This window comes from Tachypleus tridentatus, chromosome 12 (assembly GCF_004210375.1).
Source record: "Tachypleus tridentatus isolate NWPU-2018 chromosome 12, ASM421037v1, whole genome shotgun sequence".
Classification (NCBI taxonomy): Eukaryota; Metazoa; Arthropoda; class Merostomata; order Xiphosura; family Limulidae; genus Tachypleus; species Tachypleus tridentatus.
The window spans coordinates 82432017-82449555 of record NC_134836.1 but is presented as its reverse complement, the minus strand read 5'-3'; the positions used below and the strand labels follow the sequence as shown (position 1 = coordinate 82449555).

The 17539-nt window shown below is 33.2% G+C and overlaps 2 protein-coding genes and 1 long non-coding RNA gene across 9 annotated transcripts in view; 2 read left to right on the top strand and 1 right to left on the bottom strand.

Annotated features, from left to right (window-relative positions):
• Positions 1–77: 77 nt before the first annotated feature.
• LOC143235439 (uncharacterized) lies at positions 78–7604 on the top strand. The gene is made up of 3 exons (XR_013019188.1): positions 78–203; positions 4770–4968; positions 5080–7604. It is a non-coding gene; the product is annotated as an uncharacterized LOC143235439 (long non-coding RNA).
• A 946-nt stretch (positions 7605–8550) lies between these two features.
• Positions 8551–17539, bottom strand: part of LOC143233814 (calcitonin gene-related peptide type 1 receptor-like) — a 57957-nt gene continuing 48968 nt past the window's right edge. Inside the window, exons 10-14 of one of the 3 annotated variants that reach the window (XM_076470525.1) lie at positions 13341–13413; positions 12797–12882; positions 11514–11652; positions 9968–10009; positions 8551–9682 (exon numbers count right to left, since the gene is read on the bottom strand). In XM_076470525.1, coding sequence (XP_076326640.1) covers positions 9464–9682; positions 9968–10009; positions 11514–11652; positions 12797–12882; positions 13341–13413 — 559 coding nt within the window. In that variant the 3' untranslated portion in view covers positions 8551–9463. The remainder of the gene's footprint in view (positions 9683–9967; positions 10010–11513; positions 11653–12796; positions 12883–13340; positions 13414–17539) is intronic. The other 2 variants (XM_076470526.1, XM_076470527.1) reach the window with 2 other exon arrangements.
• The window catches only part of LOC143233815 (uncharacterized), a 55829-nt gene continuing 48541 nt past the window's right edge, over positions 10252–17539 (top strand). For 3 of the 5 annotated variants that reach the window (XR_013018329.1, XM_076470529.1, XM_076470528.1), the window contains exon 1: positions 10252–10409. Coding sequence is in view for 1 of the 5 variants with exons in the window: in XM_076470531.1 (XP_076326646.1) it covers positions 10371–10409 (39 nt within the window). In the remaining 4 variants the exon portion in view is untranslated. The remainder of the gene's footprint in view (positions 10410–17539) is intronic. The other 2 variants (XM_076470531.1, XR_013018328.1) reach the window with 2 other exon arrangements.

Here is a 17539-nt window from a genome sequence, read left to right as displayed (position 1 = left end):
GAATACGTGTACATTGATAACTGTTTGTGTATTATGTGCCATAAGTAAATATGGTTTTTTAGACTGTACAGAACGGTTTGAACAGAAGTAACAGGCCGTAAACCCAAATGCTACGTGGTTTCATGCTAACTTTTAGGACTGTATATTTCAAACACGCCATTGTAATGCTGTTGACCATTTAAACAGTGTATGATACACTAATGGTAAGCTATGTTTCAAAAAGTTTTAAAAATGGTTTGATAAATGTTTCACTGTTCATTTTGTTAATATCTTTTGTTCAAAGGATTTTGTTCCGTAGTGTATTCTAATTGAACCAGTTCAGGAAACCAGAATGCTGATTATTTGCTTGATTATTAAAAAAAAGTTTAAAAACACCTATTGTCACCAAGATAAAGACAAAATTTATTGTCTTTAAAACAAATTATAATTCAAACTTGCATGTATGCTTGTATGGAATGTGTTATTTCTAGTGGTTACTGATAACTAATATGAAGTTAGACCTAGCTAAAAAGTACCATCAAACTCACAACCAACTAAAGTTTGGTTTTATGGTACTATGACAATGACAAAGATTTTTGAGATGTGCTTTCTGTTTGTCTTAATCGAAATAGCTTATCATTATCATCAGTTTTGACGTTTTGGGCTAAATTATTGTACCACACATATTGTATAGAAATAAAATAAGAAAAAAATAGTGTTTAACGAAGAGAAAAAAATGTTTTAAATTATTATGATAGTTTTAAAATACAGAACAGAAGCAAATATAAGTTTAATCTAAATAGACTAATTTATCTATTTAAACAATTTACAATATTCGAAACTATTTTAATAACCAACCGTTACTTTGTAATCTCCTTTAACCCAAGTAAAGTGTTTGTGGGGAAACTTACGGTGTTTTAGGATTAATATTCAGTGTTTGCTTTTCCACCGTATATATATACAAACAGCCTATTTATAGCTTTGCGCTAAAACAAACAAACCGAACCAAATAAAATTGTTTATGAGTTATTCAGTCTGCGAACAGTAATCACAGCTCCGACACAATTTTCTTTATAAACAGTTTTAAAGTATTTTTGGCAACTTGAAGTGTTTTTATTGAAAGTTTTCTCATCTGATGACACTCTATAGTCACTCAATATTGTTAGAGTCAACAATGAGTTGTTTTTAATCTCATCAGATTCAGAAGGATAAAAAAACTGATGATGTTCACCGGAAAGAACATGAACGCATGTATGTGAACTGTGGAGACTCTTTTAGTAGATTCGAAAACGACTTATCCTTTCTCAAATAAAAAATAATAAACTAACAGCATATAGAAATAATAGGAGTGTGAAAAAACCACACAAGATTTCGTTTGACAGTTTGAGAATAGTCAAGTGATTTAACACAAAACTCTTCAGATCACATATATATTCAGACCGTACCAAAAATACCGTCTCATTCGTTGTAAATTCTCTTCGAATAAAGTTTTTGGTTTCACATAATTATCAAAACAGCAAAGAATGTTACTCACTTTTGTTTACATTAAATACCACTTTTTTCAAACTTATATCAGGTTGAAACTTTAATTTATTATATTTTAAATGTAAGCTTGCGTGACAAATGATAACAGAAGTTGTTAATCAACCTGGCTCTATTTTATCGTATCGTAACCGACTTTTGTAGAAGGAAAGATAGTGTTAAAAATGTCACTTTAATAACGAATGTGTCAGAAGTAATTTTGAGGGCTTATAACGCTTAAAATCCGGTTTCTATGCCTGCGTTGGCCATATCTTTTTCTGCTTAACAACAAAAGAACGAATTATTTTAAAAGCTGTTTTACAACAGTAAAATATAAAAGATTCGATGGCTTTCATATGCCTTTAACCCTTTCAAATTGTCCTTCGGTTGGCCAGCAGGATATTTTATTTAGTTCACATCTTTATTGGAATTCACTGGTAAGAAAATACAATTCGATACGAAACTTTTGAAAACCGACCAAACTTGTTTTAATATAAGAAGTTTGATTTAACTCTTTTGATGTTCCTTTCGGTGAAAGTAAAATCGTTTGACAACTACCATCTAAAATGTACTATATTAACAACTGTTTTTTAGAAGCTTGTTCGACTTTTATTAGTTTAAACTTGAAATATACAGTTGTTTCTAATACAATGTTCCCCTGTCCATTGTTTATTTTTACAAAAATCAGCTCTTATAATAATAATTAGCGTTATTTACGCTATTTTGTCATGAAAAATGTTCAGCGATTTAGTGAGAGTTAAAAATTGTTTTCCTTAATAACACGTTCAAGTTAGCCAAAATTTGGTATAGAAGATAGAAAATGATACAGAATATCAAGTTTGGTTAAAGATGACTTTCCTTAAACTTCTATATATATATAGACAAATTCCCGGCTAATCTCCCGATACTTTTATTTTTGTTGCTTCAAATTATGCAGAATCGCTAGATATCTATGAAAAATATAGGTTAAATAGAAATGCATACAATTGCCAGTTTTCTGCATTAAACAACTGAATACCAAAATAAGCGATATTACAAGCGACAGTTGGACATCAAGAACAAACGTCTAAGATTAAATAACACATGCATCCACATTAATATAAAGTTTGGGCACGTTCGATTAATCTGTGATGTGAGAGATTTTCTATTATATATTTATTTTCATATAGATGTTTGTTTCAGTTGAATATATATTTAAAAATGTGCATAATTTATACGGTTAAATCCACAGTGCGAAATTCCTACCTGTTCACTAAAGTTGTAGAAGTAATTCGAGTATAAGAATCATTAATGTACCACGTGTGTATGTAAATATTAATGATTGTCAATATTCTTGTGCCAGCTGAAATTTCAAGAAATTCGCCTCATGGCTATAAAATTAACCAACATAATGCGTCGTGAGACAGTATATATTTTTGTTTTGCTACAGGTGGCATACTATAAATCTCGGAAGCTATAACTGTGATTAACGCTTATTAATCGGGAACTTCACATATTTAACTAGAAATGTTTATAGATTTTAAACATTACAAATCGTTTAACTTCACTATTAACTTTGGATGTTAGTACTTTTACGAAAAGCATTATATAGCTCCCAGTTAAATGAAATTAACTCATTCACCGTAAACCTTTGATAAGATGTCAAGGGAATTTCAGACCAAAAATAAGACTCAATACTGTTTTTAAAACTTTTGTATAAAAACTCTTTGTAATAAACGTTATTGCAAATTGTATTGTTGTTTGTATATTAAAATATATTAGTATTAAGAAACTGTGTGTATCAATCTTGTTAACAAATATCATAAACTCTGTATATATTGACATTTAATTAAATTTTAAATTTATATTATCATTTAACTAAGTTTCAATCTACTTTAAATCGTAATAATACGTAACAGTGATGTATCTAGTCCTGCCAAACCTGTTTCAATCAAACTAATTATGGTCTTGAGCGACTAACAATGGGTAGCTTAAAACTGAAATACTAATATCTATAAGTCATTTCTCATTGTTAGGAAGCATATCTGGAAACTGGTTGAATTTTGCTTGCTAATGTAAAATTACATCTAATTATTTTAAGTATCAATCAGATCCGTTAGTGGATTTTCGAACTTCTATATTTCTAAAATATAAATCAAATGGCTCGGCATGGCCAGGTGTTTAAGGCACTCGATTTGTAATCTGAGAGTCGCGGGTTCGAATCCCCATCACACCAAACATGTTCGCCTTTTCAGTCGTGGGGGCGTTATAAAGTGACAGTCAATCCCGCTATTCATTGGTAAGAGAGTAGCCCAAGAATTGGCGGTGGGTGGTGATGACTAGCTGCCTTCCCTCTAGTCTTACACTGCTAAATTAGGGACGGCTAGCAAACTAGCTTTGCGCGAAATTCGAAAACCAAACCAAACTCATCAGGTAGAGAGAACTTAGTTGAAGAAAATAACGAACTAGGACTACTTCAATATACGTAATTGTTGGTATTGCTGAGGGAAGAAGATTTCAGAAAAAGACAAGAAAAAATTTGTCTGACTATTGCAACAATATGAATTAAATTATATAAAAAAAACGTCATGTTGTTTTAAAACAGTTAAAATACTTGGAAGCCAAGATTAAACGTTCAGAATTAGTTTTAGGTACAAATAATTATTTTTATCTTGGTTACTCATATCGAGATATTAAAACTACACAACTATATGTTAGTTACTTTCTAACATAGTGACAGTGGAACCATTATTATGGGTACATAATAATAATTCGTGACCAAAACTGTTAATACTTAACACGTAATTGCTGAGTTCAATGGTGTACGCATTATATTCATGTGCGACTTTCTTCTTTGTTTATCATACTTCTGGTGGCTTTTTTTAAAAGCATTTTATAATACGAATTATAATAATTCCAGCGATGCCTCTACGCACACATTACTGTAAGCACATCTCTCCCATTGTACTAGTCTCTAGCCGTGAAAAAGACCACATCACTTCTTGTTATTAAAGAGATAAGATGTTTTCATACCTGATAGAGTACAGTCATTGACTGTTACGCGTGTAAATCCTCTAATAAATTATTTTACTCTGTTAGTGTGAATTGTGGATGTTTAAATGTTTACCAGCTATTTCGTATTAGCAGATACACATGTACAAAATCGATATATAAAGAAAACATTTAAATCAAATTAGTGCGTACACTCTTTGTTTATTATATTTTCTGTGCTTCATGATTCTGTTTTCATAATGAGTCTCTGTTTATTTTTCAAAATTTTTCTTTTGCAGTGTCTTGGACTTCTTAGAAGCTAAAAGACCTTCAACAACGAGACTAGCTGAATCTGGTTTTACCTCCTCCTGCACCTCTCCTGCAATCAAGAAACTAGATTTATCATATTAGAAACAATTATCTAAAACACAATAGAAATAGATTTTATAGAAGAGATTTGTTCCGGACAAATTTTGACCACCTTATTTCACCAAATAGGTAAGTCCAAGTGTTTGTTTTCACAAGATTTCTTCAACTGTAAAACATTCCTGATATTGCAATATAATTGTCACGTAAATAATGTTTTTTGTTCTCCTGTGTTCTTTTCAGAAAACCTGATAATGACTTGTACCTCATCCAATGTCACATAGCACCCTGGGACCATTGGGAAGAGCAGTACAGCATGCTACCTGCTTCTTGGATGTCTCTCGAAACAAAGAGAAGGACATCATGGTGTCATTGTGCAAGACGTACAGAGAGAATGTTCAATGAAAGTATAGCATTTTATTTGCCATTAACAAAGTCATTGTTCTTTGCGGTAAGCAAAACATTATTATTTCTGACTATGATGATGACTGTAGCAACTTTATGGCTTTTTAAACTATTGAGCTGAGATAGACTTTGCACTTCAGCAATGTTCAGAAGCAGCACAGATTAATGCATCCTACCTTACTCCCCCTTTGCAGAATGATTTTTGTGGCCGACATATTCAAAATGTAATATCTTGTCGTCAAGCTGGCTTTTTCACAGTGAATGGTGATGAAAATCTGATATCAGCGACCTATATAAAATGGTTATATATTTGTGCTTTGCATCTTCATCACCTGTGCTGTCACCACAGATACCCCATTGTTGAATAAATTTTGGGAGATAACATAGGCCCATCGAAGCGAGAGCATCAACCAGATCACCACGTATTTTTCTGCCATCATGGACATTCTACATCATCTCAGTAAAGAGAAATTCAGCCACGACACTTCACCATTTCTCCATTCCATCCTTGCATTTGACTTCATCATCTGCTTTCACATCAACAGCAGTTTTATAAAGTTCTTCATGTCATTGTGTAATGTGTTCCAGGCTAAAAACTGCTGCCTCGTCTTTGCAGCTACACAAACACAGACACTCGTCAGTTTCATTGAAAAGAAACGAGAAGATGACAACTTCTACGACTGCATTTCAATCCTGCAATAGTGTCGCTGTGTCTCTCCATATTGCATGACAACAGACTCGGCATTCGAACATACTTGCGTCCAACTACTGACGACTCGATGTCTATTTGTCTTTCATCACTCAACTGAGCCACTATTCCGACTGTGTGCTCAGTACATTCTCAAAGACTTCACCGACAAATTGACGATGTTGACGATGCCTGGTCCGGCATGGCCAAGTGGTTAAGGCGCTCGACTCGTAATCCGAGGGTCGCGGGTTCGAATCCTCGTTACACCAAACATGCTCGCCCTTTCAATCGTGAATAATGTTGGTGTCAATCTTACTATTCGTTGATAAAAGAATAGCCCAAGAGTTGGCGGTGGGTGGTGATGACTAGCTGCCTTCCCTTACACTGATAAATTAGGGACGGCTAGCGCAGATAACCTTCGTGTAGCTTTGCGCGAAATTCCAAATATTTTGAACCCAATCATTGTGTTTGTTGATACTATTCACCAATCTCGCGCGTATAGTTTTAAAAGTCTGGCTACGTCCTTGATTAAGAGATTATTATAGTCACCGTAGGTCATATTTTGAAATTTGTTAAAAAACTATTTTAAGACATAAAAGTGGGTTTATACTGTAATGAAACGTCCACTTCGAAGTGAAAGTGACAACTTAGGAGTTCACTAATCGTTAGGTTCTTCATAGTGTGGATCAGAGTGGTCTATAATTTGTGAACATTAGCTACCTACTGTAGGATCATGAGTGTGTTGTGAAAGTGACGGTTAAAATTCACTATTCACCTATACAATAACGGCCCAACGGTCTATCACTATTAAATTAGAGCTGGCTAACGCAGATAGCTGTGGTATAGCTTTGAGTGTAATGAAAAACAAACAAACAAATTAATTAGATCCTTCCCTCTAGTCTGTCAGTACAAAGTGTGTTAAATACAAGATACTTCACTAACTCAGAAGGGACGAAGACTAACTGAAACTAATGGTAATAAGTAAAATAGAATTGCAATTATTTAACAAATGGAACTTCAGTTTTTTAACTATCAAAGTTCGAAATTCTATGAATAGCATTATGCATAGAGATTGATTAAATACTTTTGTTTTCAGTGAGAATATGTCAAAACAATGAATTATTTCACATCAGAAATAGCGAATGTTGAAAAGACTTCTACAATGCGTTACTCCTGAACAAATAGATATATTTATTGTGGTTTGTACTGGAATTATAAGTTTTATCAGTATATGGCATTTAAAACTGTTAGTTACATTTTTTCACGCTGAGTTACTTTTGTAATATATATAGAATAATTTGTTGTTTCTAGGATATCAATTCATAGTACATTAATCTATTTATTTCTTAAATTAGGAGCAAGTGAAACATACGTTGTCATATGGGCATCTGTTTGTTCTAGTAAAAACTAATCGTACTATTCATATCTCGTAGTAAAAGATTGTACAAAAAATGAATATTTTCCAAAAAAGGATTTGTTTCTGTGAAATACTGTACAGAAAAACAGTTCAAATTGTTCTGTTTAGACATACCTAACATTTATAATATGCTCAAAGGCTGTACGTGTTGCCGTTTTAGAATTATTTATATTTATTATTTTAGTCACATAGATAGATAGATGAGAGGCCATGCCATTGCTTTAGTAAAATAGGCTATAGAATTAAATTTCGTTTTAGTCTTTGAATATATAGCGACCTGTTAACAATAAGAAACTAAAATAAATAAATATCATAGAATACATAGCAGAGACACTGACCATTTGCCGATATATGTATGTGGCTTGTTGGCAATAAATTCGAACAGTAATTGGCAGCACACAATACACTTATTTTATATGTTAAAAAAAGTTAAATGTATGTACAAAAATTCTTTACACTATAGGATATCACAGTTGTATCTAAATTATTGTTTTTTTCTTGTCAGAAACCCATTCAGGCTGATTCATTTACTTTAGAATCCAACTTACAGTATGAATTATTTTTGAATACTCTTATTAGTGAATAATTCACTTACATTGGATCTCAAACTTTAAATAATTGTTCCCTTTCCATCAAAGTCTACACAAACGAGTTCAGTTACTTCTTATGTATTAGATTGTGAAATTGACTTTAATATAATATCTATTACGGCTGATCACTCACACGCTAACTATACGTTTTTTTTCGCTAAATTACTTATCGAACTGCACTCGACTTTGTATCTAGTTAATTTACACTCACGAGCTACTTACACATATATATTTTTGTCACTGAGGCCTCGAATATTCGGAAAATTACACGATTGGCGATATAATGAAAAAATACTCAGTTTAGGTAACGAGAAAAATACCGAAGATTCGAGTAACTTGACGTCAACAAAATGACAATTGAACCACACCGTACGACTCTTATAGACTTTGTACCCAGTGTGATAGCGGAAAATCTTTAAATTTACAACCCTAAAATCAGCGGTTCGATTTTCCTCGGTGGACACAGCAGATATCTCGATGTGGCTTTCTTATAACAAAAACAAAATTTCCGAGTTACGCAACTAAAATCGTCATAACTATAGTCTTTAAAATAATTATGTTTAACCCTCTTGTTATGATTATAAATAATCATTAAGTATTAAATTACTAAATAATAACGCATACGCTAAACAGTCTTGTATATTCATTTATTTTCAACTTCATACTACAATAATCAAGCGCAAACGTTAAGAACAGAAGTCACATATGAATCGCTAAGAAAAAACATAAAAAAATACACAGTTCCTAAAGTGACACGCTACATTCATCACAAGTAACTATTTGTGAAATTACAAATCACTTAGGTACGGAAACCTTATTTTCGATATTTGATTAGTTTTTATACTTCCTTAGCTAATTTAACAATGTGGCCATTTACAAATGAATTGAATATGAACACCAATTTTTTGCTGTTATTTGAAAGAAAGAAATAAGTTTTGTTTGTTTTTTACTAAGCATAAAGGTATACAACTGAATAGTGGTGCTGTGACCATCACGAGATCAAAGACCTTTTTTTTTTAACATTATAAGCACTCAGGCTTAATGCTGAGCCACCAGGGAGCAGTATAGAACTGTTCTAAACAGTGAGTAAACTAGAATGCAATAACAATAAACATTCTGGTGAGCGAAACTTAATATTCAAAGCTTAATTAAAGTCAATTGTAGTTTTATGTGAAATTTTGACTTCTGACAAGTAGTTGTTTTATCCAAAGCTTAAAGTCAATTGTAGTTTTATGTGGAAGTTTCACTTCTAACAAGTAGTTGTTTTATCCATAAGAGTTTCTAAAAAAAAACTAATTTAGTGTTATTTTCATTACATTTCCACTATAAAGCAGTGTTGCACAGAACAATTTGTTAATGTAATAACGAAACGCATGGACTACAAATCTAGAGTAACTAACAGATTTGCGTCGTCATCTAAATTTTGCAAAATTCGTTCATTTTACACTTGGATAATACTGAAGATGATTTTACTGCTGTGAGCAATGCCGAATCAGTTTTAAAGATTCTGTTAAGTAACGGTCGGTTTTATTTTAGCCCAGTCGTTCTTCCTTCTTCTCTCAGGTTATTTTTGTCTCTTGTGAAATGTCTCAATGGATATCTGCTTCCCAGAGACGCCGAGTCGTTAAGGGACGATGTATGTGTGGACGTTGACAGTCGTCCTCCCATAAGGCTGCTGGAAAAACTAGCTTGTATGTTGTGACGTAGTTTGTACCTTTGATAAGACCTCTTGAGAAGCGAGATGACCTGATTTAAAAGCATAAAATGAAACAAACAGTTTGTTTTAAATAAAGAAATAAAGAGTCCTTAGTTAAATGGTAAAAATTATATTACATGACCAAAGGAGAAGAAAGTGGGTTTATGAAGTACAATACAAACATGTTTATTATTAGTTAATAAAGCAATAATATTATCGAAGATATTTACAATCGTTTTGAAGAAAAAATAGCGAAAAATACCATTTTTATACTCTATGTATATGTAAATAAATATACGCTACAGAGTAAAAATATTTCATATCATTCATCTTACCTCTCCGTTAAGGTAACAGAAAATCAAAGCTACAACAAATCCCTGTAAAAGAGGAAGCAAACTCTTAAAAAATAAGAAAACAACAACAAATATACAATGCTGAGAATAATGAACATTGTTTTCATTACGTAAACTGTCGTCTCTCATTTTTAAGGAGTGTAGAAATACTTCACGGAATAAGGACATTTTTTTTTAAAATTTCGCACAAAGCTACACAATTTAGCAGTGTAAGAGTAGGGGGAAAGCAGCTAGACACTCTTGGGCCACTCTTTTGCCAACGAATAGCGGGATTGACCGTCACATTATAATGCCTCCACGGCTGAAAGGATGAGCATGTTTGGTGTGACAGGAATTTGAACCTGCGATCTTCAGATTACAAGGCGAGCGCTGTAACCATCTGGCCATGGCGGGACCAACGTTATTGTTACTATATAAACATCTTGTAAGTAAACCTCTTGTCAGTTTTGGTTTTAATTTGGGAGAAGCAAATTTATGGAGGAATTTAGATAAATAAATTTTATCAAAATAAGAATAGATTATATATTTAGAGCATAATACATATATTGTTTTGAGCTGTCATATTGCGCTAGGGCCAACGTAACAACGTCGCTATCAATGTATTATTTCATTGTCAGAATGCACGTACATCAGTCAGTTCGGTACAACGTGTATCGAACTGATAACGCGAAATCCGCATTTCACAAGTGGTTTGACTCACATTCACAGGTATTAGTAATATTTCGTTTTGAAACTTTCACAAACATACACTAGTTTAGGCAGAAAAGTTTTACATAAAGTCTCATTAAATTCGAATAGCGAATTTAAGGTTTAATAGAAATCATAGCAGAAAATGGTTTTGAAATCAGTAGAGATTATATAATATAATTGTTATTCCATAAACTTTTTTATTGTGAAAAAAAACAACTCCTGGCAAGGCGTTAGTGATCACCAAAACTGTTAAAATGTTATACTTGGATCATGTCCATGTTGTTGTGCGAAATGTTTGTCAAAAATAATTGAATATTTTCGCTCTAAAGGACTAGTCATTTTATTTAAATGTGGACTATTAATTAATACATTGCAAATCAAAAATTAAAATAAGAAATACGTTACTTTATATGTGATTTTAGAAATGACCTACAGAATACATAAATATAGAAGTAGAAGCAACGCATATGAAGACATAACCAAAAGTCAAAAATAGAAAGGAAATGCATAAAATAAAATAGAAGTTTTCTAAACAATGCATTAAATTAATTATTATTACAATACTTGTTTCTAAGTAAACCACTTGCGGTGAAAGCAAATTACATAAATGTTACTAACTCATAAAGATACTGTCATAAGTACTTTATGTAAGACTCCAGATGTGCTCGTGTTCACATTTTAAAATTAATATCGTAAATAATAGGCCATTAGCAACCAGTTGATAGTTGGGTACTTTAGTTCTTTTATTGTTTTCAAATACAAACTCATAATGTTTGAAAATCATACGGCATCATGCTAATTAATTAATTAATAGCAAATAGTCATCACAATCAAATACCTGTAAACCATCAATAGCAAAGTTGAAATAAATATAGACGTCCATCCAGCCGCAACCTCCAGGTGACGGTCTGTACTTATCCAAGAAAAAGTGGACTCCGAACAAAGGAACTAGAACAAGCGTAGCACGGACTGCTTTTCTGTAAAACATCCAACATGTACTAAACCGATTTTATTTTACTTTATTGTCATATCTTGGACTATTACCAAACTCCCGTGATTTAAAATTTGGAGTTCTCTTTTCTGAGTTGTAATAAAATATGAAAAGTTTTAAATAAACCATCTTCAAATCTATGTTCCTTGGTAGCTCAGCGCTAAACTCAGGTTTATCGATATCGATTAATGAACTTGACCTAACGTATTTGAAATAAAAATATTATAATCATGTATTTTAAACCTACTAAAGCGTTTCTAAAGAAATAGACTAATATTACAAGAAATTATGTGATATAAAATTTAGTAATCTATCAATTAAACTGGAATTTTTGTTGTTAATGTTATTAGTATTAGTTACTAGAAAAATGTGCTGTCATATGAAGTTTTATGAAAACCAGGTTTAAGATTAATTTTCCAGTTAAATGTTTAAATCTGATATATTAAATAATTAAATATTTTAGACTAAGATTAATGCTGTTAAGCTGAAGACTTGGGAATTTATATCTTGATTAGTTTAATTGGGGCTCTGCTATGTGTAAAACAGGGAGAATACTGTGGGTACTTAAAATAACTAAGTACATGTCTGATAATATTTACTTAGGGTTAAAAGATAACTGATTAAACATGTAAAGAGCTTTATGTCGCTGTAAAAGATATTATCAGTAAATATGAGAGAATGGAACGTAGCGACATGAGTGGAAATAAGGTAATTCCAGGTTTTCTATGTGTAAATCACTTTTGGAAAAAAGGTATTTCTTCCTTTATTATATAAAAACATGAATAGACTAAAACTGTGTTATCCGTATGAAGTTTGAGATTTTCATAGTATACAAGTCATTAAAAATCTTACTTTTTATCTTCGTGGTTTTCACCAAATTTGCTTTTTGATGGATAAGATGTGACGACAAACATCAAGTGGCTATTTCATGATTAATGGTAAGAGAAGCTTATCCATTTGCAGGACATTGTAATGTAGTAAAATTCATTTAGTAAATAAAAGCCTAAAAAAAATCAAATTTGTAAGAAATAGTTAAAAAACAAATACAATTGTTAATGCTTATACGTTATTTACCTTTAATTGCCTGGAGGAGCGAAACGTAAGACGCTGAGCTAGAAAACGATACTCACCTGTATTGGTTGGGTTCGTTTGGATGGGTCGCTCTAATCTTCGTGACCAGTCCTCGTATTATATTACACAGGAATGCTAAATTCAGCTGAAATAATCGTTGTCATTAAATAAAGTTAAAAAATTTAAAGGAATTGACAGACTCTCCTGGTATATTCTATGTAAAATTTCATATTTTATGTAGAATCGTCTGAATCAGTTCACTGGAGAGCGAAATAAACTTTTTTTTTTTTTTTAAGAAATAAAAGTATTACGCATGTGTAAACTTCGATATTGTTCATTTTATGTTATACTTGTACTGAAAGTGTGTACAAGGGTCGTATTGAAGCAGCCCATTACTTACAAATTACGTGAAGTATTTCTGCGTTCGACTCTTAAATTTCGAGGTATAAAATAAATCTTACAGATATATATGTATTGGTCGAAGATGAAAAACTAGTGTTAAACAACGTTATTAGCTGTGGACGAGGGATATATTATCTTATAGGAAAAAAAAAGTGCTTTGTATGTATATATATATATATATAGATATATAGATATACGCACACTTACCGCCAAGCTGACTAGGTAAGGACCGTGCATAACCCATTCATAAGTTTCCATCGGAATAACCCAACATCTGTAAACATAAATGTCTTTGACTCTACATTTAATTTTTGTCAGTTAAATCAAATGTCAAAGAGTACTTTATTCTGTTTTATTTAAAAACATCATTATATACCAATATGACTATTTTGATTTGCATTTGATTCTTTAACTAATACATTTTTGTACTAAGATACGATATTGATAGCAATATATATAAATGACTTTACTTTTATTTTTCGTTAATGCATAATTACCCTACTATGATCTTCTGTAGTTGGTGGATAATGAACATATCTACTATGATCTCCTGTAGTTGGTGGATAATGAACTTATCTTAAGTGTTTCAATTGTCAAATTTCATACAATTGTTTCAAGAAATCGAATAATCAATAGAACTTACTCTCTCAGTCAAATTGTTATGATTTTTATATCACATAAAGTATTTGAATACCGAGTTACATACTCGATATTAGTGAAACACTGAAGTTTTTAAGAAAATTTAACAGTGTTGTTTATACAATACCATTATAATAAGTGCAGTAGGTTTGAAAATTTTAAAGGACTGAATCTACCAGTTGAATGGAAAGGGAATAACGTTTCGCCTCCTATACTGAGACTTGTAGCACAAACGCTGGAAATTTATCCACTTTTTAATCAACAGGCAGTTGCAGTCTGTTAATGTTCTCAAACATACAATATTCATAAATATTCATCCAGTGAGGAACGTTATGCTGTTGCATTACTCACAGTATGTTAAAGTTTGTCCATTCTCCGCAATTTTAATTAATATACCCATTTCGTGTCATGTCCAATTCATAGTGTAGTATTAATTCGTATATTTTCACTAGCTTTACTATTGACTGATCTTATTGTTAGCCTTTCTTCACAATACGGTACCACTTAGCAGTCATACAGACGCAAACGTACATACATAATTATATTATTACATACAAAACCCTTTTAAAATAGTGTGACGGGTTTAACATTGTATATCTATTTTAATATCGATACATGTTTCAGTTAAGTACATATTTAGAAATGCACGTAATATATACTCTTAAGTCTTATTGCGTAATTCCTGCCTGTTTATTAAAGTTGTAGAAGGTTATCGAGTATAAAAATCAACAATATATGTGTGTACATAAATAGTAGCAATCGCCACTAATGTTGGGCCTGCTGAAATTTCTCGAAGTTTATCTCTCAACATTATAAAACTGACCAACAGAACGCGCCAAAAGACAGTATATATTGTTGGTTTGCTATAGATTGTATTGGTTTGTTTTGAATTTCGCACAATGCTACAAGAGGGCTATCTGCGCTAGCCGTCCCTAATTTAGCAGTGTAAGACTAGAGGGAGGGCACTTAGTCATCACCACCCATTACCAACTTTTGGATTACTCTTTTACTAACGAATAGTGAGATTCACTGTCACGTTATAACGCCCCCACGGCTCGTTTCATGCATTTTACAGTAAGCAACCATCGCACCTTTCAGAGATACTGCTTTTGTTGTTCCTTTGAACATGGGCAACTGAAACTCGAGCCGTTGTGCAGAGATTTCTGGATAGAAGTTTATAACCGAGTTGTCAATCTTGTCAGATGTGATCATGTTCTCAAGTGCCAGATATTGCCTCATTGTTGTCTGCATTAAATCTAGTGGTCAGATGTTCTATGACTGTGTCCACAAATTCAAAATATTGGCTTCTGTAGTAATCTTTAGCTGTTGCAGAATGGTGTGCTGAGCCATCTCACTTGTGATCCTTCTGGGGGATCTGCGAATGCGTGGTAGTTCAATAGGCACCAGATCTAGGGATGTTACCTTTTTCTTAGCTTCATCAAATATCTTGTTGTAATTTTCCTCTGTTCGCAATACCCGCAGTTGCTTAACTGTCATTGCAGGTGCTTCAATCATGCCAGATACTGTCGCTGATTTTGCTTGGAATGCACGGTTTAGTTCCTCTAATGCAGCTAATGGATGCTGAGTCATCAACAATCCTAAAACAGTCTTTTCTTTGTCAAATATGTCCAGCAGACCTCGTGCTTTCACTGCTACACCGGATTTTTTATTTGCTAATTCAGACAAAGAATCAACAATGTCACTGTAGTGATCATTAGCACATGTAATTGCAGATAGGCGGCACAACCAGCGTGTTGGACACAGTGGGCGGATGTATTTAACTGGACCATTGTGACTGTCTGACGATACAATATTTTCAAATATTGTCTTGTATTTGCCTGACCTCTGAAGCAAGACACAAAATTCATATACCCACTGGATAGAATCTCGAACACATTCACAAGCTTCAACTGCAAGTTGCATTATTAAATTAGCCTTGTGTGCTCCGCAATGAAAAATAAAGCTGACGGTTGCTTCTCTTTTATTTTTGCCTGCCATCCACTGTACGCACCACTCATGTTAGCGGCTCCATCATAAGTTTGTGCTCTTAATCCTGACAGTGGTAAATTGAATCTAGTCAGTACATCAAGTATAGTCGAGGATATTGTTTAATCACTTGTATTGGAAACACTGTATAAACCAAGAAATATCTCATGGACGTCAAGGTCCTCATCTACGTATCGTACACATATTGCTTCCTGTTCGGCACCTGTAACATCTTGAGTGCCATCAACCATCAATGTAAAGATTTTACTTTGCTGCACATCGTGTGCTGTGTTCCTCAGTATTGCATGGCTGAACATCTCCATTATTTCATTCTGAGCCTGGGGTGATGTGAATGTGGTTTTCTCTGACAAGTAGGCCGTCAACTCAGAATCTTCCTCTTCCAGGAGCTTCATTAACTGCAGGAAGTTCCCCTCCATATCAGTATGTCCACGTAATGCTAAACCTTGACGCAGTAAGAAACGTAAACTTCTGAATATTTTGGCTAGACTTCTTTTGCATTCTTCCTGCTGCTTCTTTTTTCCATCATGTAGCTGGACAGTCACTGGAGTTACATCAAGTGAACATTCTGGAGATATAGCAAATCTGTGCTGAGAGGAGGATTGGTGTTCGTTGAATTTCTATTTTGCCGTTTTCCAGTTGCAGAAACCGGTGAATATGAAGGTATACTCCACTGGCCTCTCCAATTTCCCAGTAAAAAGGCCTCTATTTTCCGCCTTGGCACAATGAAAGCATATGACTTTTTGAGTCTGATTGTCAAAGTGCAGCCATGGGAACTCATCAAACCGCTTGCTCTGGAAGTTGATATTTTGAGATTTTGCTTTCTCTTATGGTATTAGTTGTGTGTCTGGATGATATGGCTTTCCACACTGTATCTGTGGAGTGTCAGATTTTTTATTACTGCATAAACTTGTTTCAGAACTATCTGGTGGTTCATAATGTGCAATAGTTGCACAAGCATTTTCAGACTCGTCCTCTGATGAACATGGTATTTCCTCTGTATGGCAAGTTTTTATTCCTTTGCTATTCCGGCTAGACATGCATAAGAACAAATGGCGGAGGAAAACCGCACAATATACACATAAGATTGATGCAGCTACAAGCTACAAATGGCCTTCCAGATCTAGATCACAGGAGTTTACGCTTGGGTGTAATATTTTCGAATTTCATGTTCTGTTCAATCTATTGTGATGAAAATTTTACTTAATCTTACACTACGTACAAAACGTAGGTATATTCTGTGATAATGTTTGCAAGCCTTGCATGTATACTTAGGCCTACTGACTGATACTTACGAACTATCGCTTAGATCAAAAAGTTTAGAAGCACGCCTATATTAAAGATGTACATTTCGGCTACTGAAAAAGCCTACATCTAGGCCTAATTATGTAATTCGATTGGTAAGAACACAAGAATCACAAGAACAAACACACAATTTGTAGGCCTGTGATGCAATAAAACAATTCAACAGACCAAATTGTAGGGGGGGATGATTGTATGCACCATCCCCCACCTAAAATGAAGGGGGATGTATACTCCATCCCCACCAGGATCTACGCCCCTGATGCTGCTTGTTTATAGTATTCGTTATTCTGAAGCATTACAAATGTCTTGTTTTCTGATATTTTTATTTTTACTTTGTCCTTTACTTGTCTCAGTATAATGACAGAAAATATCATACTGTGACGTTATTCTGCTGTACACACTGTAATTATCCCAAGACCCTACCACGGAACTACCTGGTTCAATGTAACATT